The sequence below is a fragment of the Psammomys obesus genome, unplaced genomic scaffold (assembly GCF_907164565.1).
Source record: "Psammomys obesus unplaced genomic scaffold, mPsaObe1.curated_primary_1811, whole genome shotgun sequence".
Lineage (NCBI taxonomy): Eukaryota > Metazoa > Chordata > Mammalia > Rodentia > Muridae > Psammomys > Psammomys obesus.
The window spans coordinates 16783819-16796474 of record NW_026596256.1 but is presented as its reverse complement, the minus strand read 5'-3'; the positions used below and the strand labels follow the sequence as shown (position 1 = coordinate 16796474).

At 37.3% G+C, this 12656-nt stretch overlaps 1 protein-coding gene across 1 annotated transcript; it reads left to right on the top strand.

The window, feature by feature from the left end:
* Window positions 1-136: 136 nt before the first annotated feature.
* Trim59 (tripartite motif containing 59) lies at window positions 137-12214 on the top strand. Its single transcript, XM_055596719.1, has 3 exons — window positions 137-205; window positions 823-897; window positions 9474-12214. Exon 3 carries the CDS (start codon window positions 9477-9479, stop codon window positions 10686-10688), a length of 1212 nt encoding a protein of 403 aa, XP_055452694.1. The 5' UTR covers window positions 137-205; window positions 823-897; window positions 9474-9476; the 3' UTR covers window positions 10689-12214.
* Window positions 12215-12656: the final 442 nt, after the last annotated feature.

Here is a 12656-nt window from a genome sequence, read left to right as displayed (position 1 = left end):
GGCCGTTGACTTTCGAAGGCCGCCCGCGCCCTCTCACTGGCGGAGGCGGCGCGCTTGAAAGTTGCTCGCCCGCTGCCGCGGCGCCGCGAGGCTCCGCGGGCTCCGCCCCCTCAGGGCACCTGAAGACGCCGGGCGAGCGAGCGGCCCGCAGAGTCGGCGCCCGCCTGCCCCCGAGCTCGCCGTCCGCGCCGGCGCCGTCCTCGCGGTGAGTACCCTCGGCGGCCCCGAGCCGCCCGGGCCCGGGCTGAGGCGGGGCCGGCCGGGCTCCGGCGCGCGGGCTGCAGGCCGGGCCCGGGGGGAGCCCGGCCGACCCCGCAGGGCCACGCGGGTTAGGGCAGTCGGTTCCAGCTGGTGAGGTAAACGGCCGCGGTGGTTCCCGGCGGCTTGCCGGGTGTGAGCGGTCGGAACTGTGCAGCGGGCGTGGTGGTGCGCACCTGTAATGCCAGCACCGGGAGACCGAGGCAGGGTCTCCCGGAGGTCCAGGTCGTCAGCCGTCAGCGAGGGCTGCACTATGGGACCTGATTTCAACAAAACAGAAAACCCAGCAACAGAAAACCACCAAGCCAAACGATGAGTGTTTCGTTCCCACCATTATATCCGTTACACAGATGCTTGATGAAATATTTACTGTAGGCTGGAGTAGCTGTTTGTCTCACTACTTTCTTAAAAAACAACCCAACTCAACCAGCTAACTAGTGGGCTATAAGGTAGATAAGCAGGAGAGTTAGTAAACAACCATTTCTATGTAGTTTTCTTCTCTCCCCTCCCAACCTTCCCCCTTTAAAAAAACAAAACTGAAATATTAAATTGTTTTAATTTTAGAATAACGAAAGATCCTGGGAAAGTTGGAGAAGATAAAGTATATTCGGTATCCAGATCAGCAGATCAATAGAGCGGGTAAGCGCTGGGAAATGAGTGTCTGTGAAGAACATTCATTCGGCACATTACCGTGCGTTATCTCTGGGCCAGGATATAATATTTAAAATCTCTTTTAAAAAGATGTATATTGATGGTGTATACAATTTTAACCGTCTTATGGAGGAAGCATAAAGTGAGAAATAGCTCATTTAAAAGCTTTTTGTAGCGCTGGCTGTCCTGGAACTTGCTCTGTAGATGAGGCTGATCTCTAACTCAGAGATACCCCTGTCTCTGCCTCCCGGAGTGCTGGGATTAGAACCACTGCCTGGGTAAAGTTTTGCCTGTATCTAGCAGATACTTTACAAGGATACGTGTACATCTGAAGGCATACACACAAATGTATTATACAGTTGCAGACTGGATTTATTATTCAAGTTACTTTTATTTTTCGCCCAGTATTAACAGTGATCTACATTCAATTTGAGTTACCTAAGTTACTGTAATTTAACCTGGTAAAGTAAAATTTTGATTTTAGATAACGTGTATTTTGACATTGCCTTTCAGCAAGTATGTTGCTGAATGTTTTCCATCAAATGTATTTTCACCTTGAGAAGTATTTTTAAAAAATCGGTTACAGCTATAATTTATGTCAATTCTTGATTAAGTTAACATTAATAGCTTCATTTATAATTTGGTGGAACAGGTTGATATTAAAATGAAACAGAACAAATGAGTGAACACTTAAAATTAGATATTGCTATAGCATTTTTAAAAAAAAGTATAATTGTGTCCAGGACTGCCAGGGCTACACAGAGAAACCCTATCTCGAAAAGCCAAAAAAAAAAAAAAAAAGTTTAATTGTATATTCATACATGAAAATATTTTAAATTGTTTTAGACTTAAAATTAGCATATATTATATAAAATAGGTCTCAATACAAGATTTCATATATGTATATATTGACTGACAATGGTTTATTTTAAAATTTTGCCTTATAGTAATATATAAGTAGCATAAGCATAGTAAATCTCCCTTCCTCCCTCCCTCCTTTCCTTCCTTCTCCTTCCTTCATTCCTCTGTAATTTCACACAGTAGATGTTTTATCAATTAGGGCCACATGGCTATGAAGCCCAGAATTGGTACAGCACCACCCATTTTCCCCAGACTTCCCACTGACTCGCCAGAAGTCCTGTTGCAAGTCCTGGAGCCTGTAGTTGGGAAACATAATTTCCTGAGATTGTAAACTATCATTTATCCCCGTGTGATGGCACCTGGCTGGTAATCTTAGCACTCAGGTAGAGGCAGTAGCACCAGGAATTCAGAGTCACCTTTCCTACATGTGCAGTTTGAGGACAGCTTAGATCACACGAGACCGTGTTCAAAAATGAAACAACTAAAAAGTAGAATTTTATTCATGTTCAAAGTTGAAGAGCAGTTAACTGTTATGAATTAAAATTTAAAACCATGGGATTAGGAGTTGTATATTTAATATTGCTTATATCTAGTATCCTAGTAGACACTGTAGAAATTCAGTCTTAAAAAAAATGAGAAATTTAGAAGAAATGATTTACAAATAGGTAATTTAGCCTTGTGTTTCATCCCAGTATTAAAAAACAAACTGTTGTTTGATAACTTAAAGTTAATTGGGATCTTGACTAAAGTATAGGTTTTTACTTCAGATTTTAGTACTCATTGGAGGAAAATACATTTTACATGGCTTTTATTTTTTTGTTACTTTTTAAAAGCATAATTAATACAGTTTGATTTAAAATTTATCTGACAGAAGAAAGAAAATAGTTTAAAAACCTTCTCTTGTTTTTTATTGTATTATATGTTGCATTCATTTACTATTTAAATCCTTTTTAAAATGTGTACAATTCAGTGCCAGTACATATATTCACGTTTTGTAATCATCAGGACAACTTCAAGATCTTTTTATCTTGCCAAATTCTTTCTGTACTTATTAAACAGTAGTTGCGTTCTCTTACCTCAGGCTGCAGCATCCAACATTCTGCTTTCTGTTTCTAGTTTGCTATTTGAAATTTTTTCAAATCTAATGTGATTACAACTTTTTTCACCCTCCATTTACTTCACTGAATTATTTAGGTTTCCTGTTATTGAATTAACAAGATTCACACTTACTTGTACTGGAGAGTGAGTCTAGACCCTTGCTCTATCACTGACCTACAAGCCCAGCCTAGTCATGGTTGGGCATTCCTTTAATGTACACTATTCATTTTTGCTAATACAGTGCTTAGGATTCTATAAAGTATCCATTTTTTTTTTTTTTAAATTGGCCTATTTTTAGTTTGTACTATCTCTGCAGGGCTTTGGGATCCTACTGTACTGTCTTAAGTTTGCATACTCATAGTTTTATTCTAGGACAGATGAACAAGAAATTGTTTCATGACCATTTGAAAGAATTCATCATAAAAGCTTGCTCTGAGCCCCCCATCCCCCTGCCCAAGATAGTATTTTTTTAACTTGAAAAAAATTTCCACAAAGTTTGCTCTATTTTCCTGGGTCAGTTTTAGTAACTTGAACTGATTTTTTTCAATACTTTGGACACTTGATTTGTTGCAAATTGTCAGATATAATAGTGTAGAGCTATGCAAAGATACTATGTACACTTTTGGCTTACACTTTTCTCTTTTTGTTCTTTTTATTTTTGTTCTCCTCAGTACAATGTTGCTCCCTTCCTCTCTTGGTTAGGATATTGCTTCATAATGATTTGCCCCACTGGAGGGATGATGTAGCAGTGGCTTTGCTGGGTGTTTGAGGTTCTCAGACTCTTCATGCTGACACAGTTGTGGACTTGACTGGGCCTGAAGTGTTTTTACACTTGTTTGCTGGTTTCCATTCCTTGTTGAACATTAGATTGAAGTGTACTAGTTCCTCACCAGACCAAACAGACCTTGGTAGTGAGAACGCCGAGGAGTACTTCAAACAAGTTATCCTTTCTGCATTTTGTGTGGCAGAAGGGAGCCGCTATGTCTAATTCACATTAGGAACGTTCTCAAGGGGCTAGAGATTATTGGCAGCCAGCCTTGGGGCTGCCAACATAGATAGCTAGTCATTTATTTACTTAATTGTAATAATTTGTTTTCTACTTTTCTCCATTTATTTCACTCTGCCTTTTCTTTTTTCTTTCTTTTCTGTTTTTTTGCATGGGATCTGGCTATGTTTCCCCTGGCTGGAAATGATCCTCAGTGATGTTCAAATGGTCCTCCTACCTCCTATTGTTGCTTCTGGAGCCCCTGGGCTGATACATGCTAGGCCTGTACTGCTGTGCTTGGTTAGCACTTTTCCTTTTAGTGGAATCTTCATGTTCTAGTCATTCTTTTTACTTAATGATACCTTCCTTATTTTTTAATCATAATTTTTGCTAATGCTTTTATGAATAAATCTAACAATTCTGGGGTAATACCTTTTTTGTTTTAGAACTTAGGGACATTTTGTATATTGTCTTTTAGCAACATTTCTTTTTGCTTTGTGTGTATCTGGCTATTTGCTTTGCATAACCAACATTTGAAAGTTTGGCTAGCTTTGTCTAAGAAGACATTTTTATTAATGTCTGGCATTAAAAACAGCATAATGTGCTGTTTTTAAAAATCTGGTTAGCCCAGCTAGCATCTAGTTGCTAGGTGTGGCAGTTGGGAGTGAAAATGTCTGCATGAGTTCAGGCATTTGAAATGAATACCTGGAGCCTAGTTGGCAGCACTGTTGGAGAGATTAGGCAGTCTTTCTGAAGGACATGTTACCGTGTGTGTGTGTGTGTGTGTGTGTGTGTGTGTGTGTGTGTGTGTGTGTGTGTGTGGGTGGTGGTGGTGGCGGGGTGTGGCTTTGAGAGTCGAAAGTCTGCCTCAGTTTCCATTGGTTCTTTCTATTTCATGCCTGCTGTTAAAGATGATTCTCTTCTTAGCTTCCTGCTCTGGCTGCTGTGCTGTCCTCATTATTATGGACTCTAACCCCCTGGAACTGTAAGCCAAAATAAACTCTCTTCTATAAGTTGCCTTGGTAATGGTATTTTGTTTAACTTTTATTAGTTACACTTTATTCACTTTGTATCTCCCCATAACCCCCCCTCCCCTCCTAATCCCACTTTCCCTCTCCCTTCTTCACTCATGCCCCTCCCCAAGTCTACTGATAGGGGAGGTCCCCCTCTCCTTCCTTCTGATCTTATTCTATCAAATCTCATCAAGAGTGGCTGCATTGTCATCTTCTGTGGCCTGGTAAGGCTGCTCCCCCTTCATGACCATAAGTCTCAGCATCTGCCTTGATAGAATCTTCACCAACCCTTTATCTGACAGAGGGCTAATATCCAGTGTATATAAAGAACTAAAGAAGCTGAAAAGCAACAAACCAAGTAATCCAATTAAAAAATGGGGAACAGAGCTAAACAGAATTCTCAATAGAGGAATATGGAATGGTAATGGTATTTTATCACAACACAAAAGTAACCAACACACATGGCTTCTTAAGGATTATACCTAGAACTCAAAAAGTATTGCTTGTTAGTCAAAGTAGTCATTTGACCTATACAAAATTCTAAAATTTTCTGTGTGGGTGGTGGTAAATAGATTTCATCTCTTGATAAAAGGAGTAGCAACCAAGTTATATTTTAGAACAAAATGTATAAAGGGATAACTGATAACTGTGGTCATTTTTTTTTCTTTCTCTCTTTTTTTTAATTACTGTGTTCTTGACAGCCTCAAACTTTTAATCTTCCTGTCAACTTCCAGTGCTGATGTTTTCTTGGTTTGCATTGTGCATTTCTGCCTGGCTACTTGTAGGATTGTTTTTTTAATAATTTATTTTTTTCTGTATGCTGGTTAAGTGAAACAACTTATATTAATATAAAAGCTGGCAGCTTTTTCTATTCCCTATTTTTGTTTTTTAAACCTATCACATTTATCTTCTGACATTGTCTTTTAGTTTTCACTGTTTTTTTTTTTTTTTTCCTTTTCCCCCTGACACAGGTTCTCACTTTGTAGCTCTGGCTGTCCTGGAACTCACTGTGTAGTCCAGGCTGGCCTCAAACTCACAGAGTTATGCCTGCTTCTGCCTCCCTAGTGCTGGGGTGAAAGGTCTGTATGCGCCTCTACACCTAGCTTCACTTCTGTTTTTGTAAACAGTATATTTTAAATGTACTTAATTTTTTTCTTTGCATTTGGGCTGGCCGAGTTGCTTGTCACATAGCTAATGAGCAGAGAGCAATCTTTGCAGACCGTGCAGGGAGGAGAACTGACCTCTGAAGGCTGTGTTCTGACCACGTGCTTACCATGACTCACATGTGCATGTACTCACATCTTACACACATTCAGACTAGCCTAACTCCGACATTTTTATTAAGTAGATATTTGTTGGCTTTTCCTTAATAAGGAAAATTTTAGTTCTTTTTGCGCCTCCCTTCCAGTGTAATTTTCTCACTTGGTAAATCAACATTTGGTATATATGTTATATGTATAAGTCATATAATCTACTCTCTTTCATGGTTTTATTCTATTTTTTTGTCATTATCCCTCAGTATGTTCAGGCATTAAAATTCTGTCAGTAAAGACATCTCTTTTGGATTTGTCCTTCTCCTACATTGCCTGTATAGTTGTCTTGGGGTTTGCTTTTTGTTCTCTTGTTAAGACTATTCTGCTTGCAGTAGCATCTTTAGAATTTTATAATTTTTTACTCGTGTGTCTGTGAGTATGTACCTTATGAATCTAGTACCCATGGAGGGTATTGCACCTTGGAGGCTGGTGTTACAAGCTCTCCTGAACTGTCATGTTTGTATGGTAGGAAGTGAACTCTGGGTCCCCTGCAAGATTAGCCTCTTAAGAGGCAAGCTGCTTCTTCAACCTTCAGGGGGAGTTTATTTTTGAGATGCTATCTTTATATCAAAGTGATTTTTTTTCCTCTTAGCATAGTTTTGGGCGCCCTTAAGGAAGCTTGAAGACATTGCTTCATTTTTGCCATTGATACTTTTATTGTTTGAATACTTCTTATACCTTAAAAGTTAAGCTATTGGGTCTATATGGATTGTCAGACACATTATCACCCTACCCCCACTCCCCAAATCTTTGAGTGTCTATGTTTGTGAATGTGAATGCTTCCAGAGCTTTATGGAGGTCAGAGGACAACCTTTCTTCTTTGAGACCGGGTCTTTTTTTCACTTCTGCTTCCATTTTGCTGTCTGAGTGCTTGGTTTATTGATATGCGCTATGACCAGCTTTATGTGAGTTTTGAGGATCTAAACCCAGGTCTTTAAGCTTGCATGGTAAATGGTTTACCCACTGAATCATGTCCTTAGCCTCTCCCTAGCTTATTGGAGAGATATAAAATAGAGCTTTGAAGATTTAATAATGCTAGAGCTTTTTAATGTTAGCAAACTTAGTCCTAAAATCTTTTTTTTTCCTTGTAGTTTTATGTCCTACATATCAAATATCTAATGATCTTAAATCTGGTTTGAATGTATGTATATTGCTTAAAAATCATTTTGTGTAAAGAACTATTCTGTATTTTATTGTTTAATTTGACATTGTTGAAGTACTTTGAGAAACACGTTTGTTTTTCTTGGTGTAATTTTTGTATGACTTCACAGCTCTCTGTAGGTGTGGGTTAAGGTTGTAAAGGCTTCTATGCATTCATTTTTTCAGTGACTTGTCTCCTGTACTGTTGCCCAATTATTACTTTTCTGGAATTCCATACTGGTAAAGACATAGTCTCTACATGCCACAACTTGGCTCATTATGAATCTGAATATTGTCATAGTATATTTCCTGATGGGCTCTTCATTTCTTCTAACATTATTAAAAAAAAAAAAAAAGGCTCAGATCACTATTAACATTCCTATTGATTAGATACTATTTCTGACCTTATAGGCAGCTTACATTCTAATGCATAATATAAATGCTATAAAATTGAAGTAAAAATGTCTTTTCACTTAAATATAGAGGCACCTGACCTAGGGAAGCAACAGTCGTGCAGATGGTGGCTAAAGAGCTAAGGGCTTAACAGATTTAAAGGGGTTTAAAAGAACAATTAGTTACTTCTATTGCTATTGCTACAAACTTTTTTTTTTGGTGATATTGGCAACAAATGCAGGACATCATGCATGCTAGACACTGTACTCTACTACTGAGCTATATTCCCAGCCCTGTTTTTATAAACTTTTAATTTGGAGCTGGTTTAATATAGTATTTGTCAGCCTTTAACAACATGAATAACATCTAGGATTTTGTTTACGGTTCTTTAAACAGTGATGTACTTGATTTTTTTTTTTTTTTCTTTCTCCTGCTAAAGGCTAGGCAGTTTTTGAAGATTATGGCTTGTATTGTGAATGATACAAAGAAAAACTAAGAGTGGGCTGTGAAACTGCCATCCTCTGGAAATATTAGTAGCTTATGGAGGTCCCTCAGCTGTCAGTCTCTGAACTATTGCTGTTTTTTCTGTTTTAGGGAAATTCTCAAAACACATTGTTTTGAGTAAAACAATGTAAAGTAAAAAGAGACTTTAGTTACATGGGTATCTCTGTGTTGTAGGGCAGCTACATGCAGGTCCTGGGAAAGTGTCGGAGACCCTGGGGCTGATTTTATAGGTGGTTGTAAGCTTGCTAGTGTGCTGAGAATTAAATTCTGGTGTTCTGGAAGAACAAGTTTCAGTCATAACCACTGGGGCATTGCTTCAGCCTCTCAAACATTTTAAATGAGGAGTGGTATCCTTTATTTTATTATTTAGATTCTCATTTTACAATCAGTGTCACCATAGTCAACTCTCATCTTCCCAACTGATTTTTTATTGCAAAGGCTAATTATAATTACAACTTTTTTCTGTTTCAAATCTTCAAGTTAAAATTACCACTTTAAGGGGCTGCAGAGATGGCTCAATGCTTAAGAGCACTGTTGGTCCTGAGTAGAATTCCCAATAACCACATGGTGGCTGATAGCCATCTATAATGAGGTCTGGCGCCCTCTTCTGGTATGTAGACATACAAAAAAAGAATTTCTGAATCTGGGCTGTATAACAGTGTTAAAGTATTTGCCCAGCATGTACAAGGCCTTGAGTTTACTAGCACCACAACTAAAGGGAAAAGATAAAAATAGGAATTACTATTATGCTGATGTTAATATTAACAACTTCTAGAGAACCTAAATAAATATAAGTTGTAAGAAGCTATGAATGAGCTGGTTGTGATGCTTGCAACCCTAGCATTTATCCCAGAAAAAAATGAGCAAGTACATTTTCTCCCTTAAATTGAATGATTTTGCTAGGCTTGATGCTATACAAATGTTTATTTAGTCTTGCCTATTCATTACATGTGCAGTTTTTACTCTGGTATCTTGGAATATAAGGAGTTACATAGAATAATTGTAATTATTAAGTAGACTTTAACTGAATTTTAACCAATTTGACTAATTTGGAGCATTTTTATTACAAATTAGTTGGGATTTTGTTGGAAAGTACTAAACTTTTAAGAAGTATGTATGAAGAATTGAATTACAAAGAAATCTCAGTGCTTTTCTTTTAAATGGCAGATGCTGTGTATTACTAATTTGAAGGTTGTGCCTAAAACCTTACATAATGTATGCCGTATGTAGACTTAAATGCTTTTGTTGTTTCAACAGGAAATGCACAATTTTGAGGACGAGTTAACGTGTCCCATTTGTTATAGTATCTTTGAAGATCCTCGTGTACTGCCATGCTCACATACGTTTTGTAGAAACTGTTTGGAAAATGTTCTTCAGGCTTCCGGTAACCTGTACATATGGAGACCTCTGAGAATTCCACTCAAGTGTCCTAACTGTAGAAGTATTATTGAAATTGCTTCAACTGGCATAGAATCCTTGCCTGTAAATTTTGCATTAAGGGCAATTATTGAAAAGTACCAGCAAGAAGACCACCCAGATGTTGTCACCTGCCCTGAACATTTCAGGCAACCATTAAATGTTTATTGTCTATTAGATAAAAAATTAGTTTGTGGCCATTGTCTTACTATAGGCCAACATCATGGCCATCCTATAGATGACCTTCAGAGTGCCTATCTGAAAGAAAAGGATACACCTCAGAAATTGTTTAAACAGTTAACCGACACACACTGGACAGATATTACACGTCTTATTGAAAAGCTTGAAGAACAAAAATGTCATTCTGAGAAAATGGTTCAAGGTGATAAGGAAGTCGTTCTGCAGTATTTTAAGGAGCTTACTGATATATTAGAACAGAAAAAGAAAATATTTTTGGCAGCTCTCTGTGATGTTGGCAAGATGATTAATCAAGAATACACTCCACAGATTGAAAGAGTGAAAGAGATAAGGGAACAACAACTTGAGTTACTGACAGAGACTACATCTTTACAAGATGAGTCTCCACTTAGATTTCTTGAAAAAATTGACGATGTCCGCCAACGCGTGCAGATGCTGAAAGAAAGACCACTTCCTGAGGTTCAGCCGGTTGAAATTTATCCCAGAGTAAGCAACGTATTACAAGAAGAGTGGAGCAGAACAGAAATTGGACATATTAAAAAAGCTGTCATTCCTGAAATGAAAATTTCTTCAAAAAGGATGCCATGTTCCTGGCCTGATAAGGATGAAAAAGAAATAGAATTTTTTAAAATTTTAAACATTGTTATAGTTTCACTAATTTCAGTGATATTAATGTTGATACTCTTTTTCAACCATTACATAATAACTTTCTTAAATGAAATCACTTCATTATGTTTCTCTGAAGTCTCTCTGTCTATTTACCAAAGTTTATCTAAGAATTTATATGACTTTAAAAATATGGTATGTTACACTTTGGATCTGCTAAAGGAATTCATGTGGAAAATAGTTTCTCGTTGAAAACCTCAATCAACAGTTTTAAGTGGTCTTATTCTGTACAGCAGAGGCTAACCATTCCTAGATGGAAAAGTCAGGGTAGTAGCAACTATAGTTACAATGAATATATAGAAATATGACAAACTTTCCATGGTTGGGTAGAAATGCTGTAAGAAATGAGACATTATCTGAAAGAGAATTCAAATCATTAGAAAATTTTAAATTTTGGTTCAAATATTAATACCTTGTTTTTTATTGGCTTGATAGTGTTTTAAATATTCTGTTTAACAAGGACTTTTTGTTACATGCTACAGTGGTTAACTTTGCAGTTCTATGTATATGTAGATCTTAAAAAAAAAAAATAAAAAGACAAGATCCTTGGGGTCCACATGGCTATTTTGATGTGATTTGAAGCTTTTCAATATATAGATGGAGGTGGTAAAGGTAGTTTTAAATGTCTGGGCCAGGATTGCTCAAGTCTTTTTTTGGTCAAATCTGAATGAGCATTCATCCCCAATAGCACTACTACTTTTGGATAAATTAGGTGTCTAGTACGCTGAGTTTAATGGCTGAAGGTCACTGTCAGCCTGGATATAGTGAGGTCTCAAAACCAACCAACCAAAAAGGCCTGGTTCCAGAGCCCCTGCCTGGTCTCCTGGCTCCAGCATCACAAAGCAAAACAAGTATGTATTTTTGATTTTGTAAAGTTTTAGTCTTGTTCGCAGATAAAAACTATGAGACATGAACATTAGGACAATCGTGTTGATGTGAGTCACTTGATATCATGTGACCTATATTTGTCTTAAAATATAGCCTAAGTGCTGAAATTACAAGTATGAGACACTATAAAGAGCTCATTAAGTCAGAACCATTAATTTTGCTCCCTTAACAGGGACTAGCAACAGTGTTTGCAGTAGAACTTTGGTTCACTACCATTGAAAACTTGAACACAAACTGATTTGTTTTCCAGAAACTCCAAATGGGTTAGAATCACCACCTCTGGGACCTCATTTCAAAGATCTGATTAGGGAATACTATTACACTTATTGATTCCCTATAGATAAAAGCTGTGTTCAAGGTGAAGTTTTATCACTGTCATCAGGTCCACTTAGCAGCATCAAGATTTTATCCAGCACCACTACTAATAGAGGTGAAAGAAAATGAAGTTCAGTTCTTAACAGATACATACATCATGAGCACTATTTTTCGGTATAAATATTAGCAAATAATGTTAGCTAAGACATTTTTCAAGGGGTTAAAAACTTTGTGTAGATGAGGAAACAAAACAATGAAGTGCCATATTAGCAGGTGGAAGAACTCATTCTTTGTATATTATGCTTATAATTTCAGCCTAAAGCACATGAGTATTACCTTATAGGCTTGACAATTTTTAGTACACAAACCACCTTTTACGTTGTCTGGAAAGAGTAATTAAGTATTGCTTTATATTTTTACCAGGAGGTTGAGATTATGCAATTTAAAGTACATGTTTGGGAATTCTGGGTTTTATGTGTAACAATATATTTTAATAAACTTGATGTTTTATTGAATGGCTTAGAAAATGGTTGGATTCTGGCTATTTCTTGAAAACTTAGCTTTGAATATACTAGTTATTAAAACGTAATTTAATTCACTTGTAATTTAATTCACTTCTACTTCTATAGGCATATTTGTAGCATACTGACATGCATTTACATTATAGCGTTTTTATTACGAATCATGACCAATGGTGGTAGACATATTCCTATATATTTAATAAAAAGGAACTCATACTACATAGATCTTGTTGGCCTCAAACTCAAACTTCCTGAGTGCTGGGATTAAAGCTGTGCACCACCAAGCATGGTAATGGCAGCCCTTAAATTCGAATTTCTTCTGAAAATGTTGCCAACTTATTTCTACTAGAATAACATTAAAAAAATTATGTGTACAGTGTTCATCTGCATGTACACCTGCACACCAGTAGAGGGCACCAGATCTCATTATAGATGG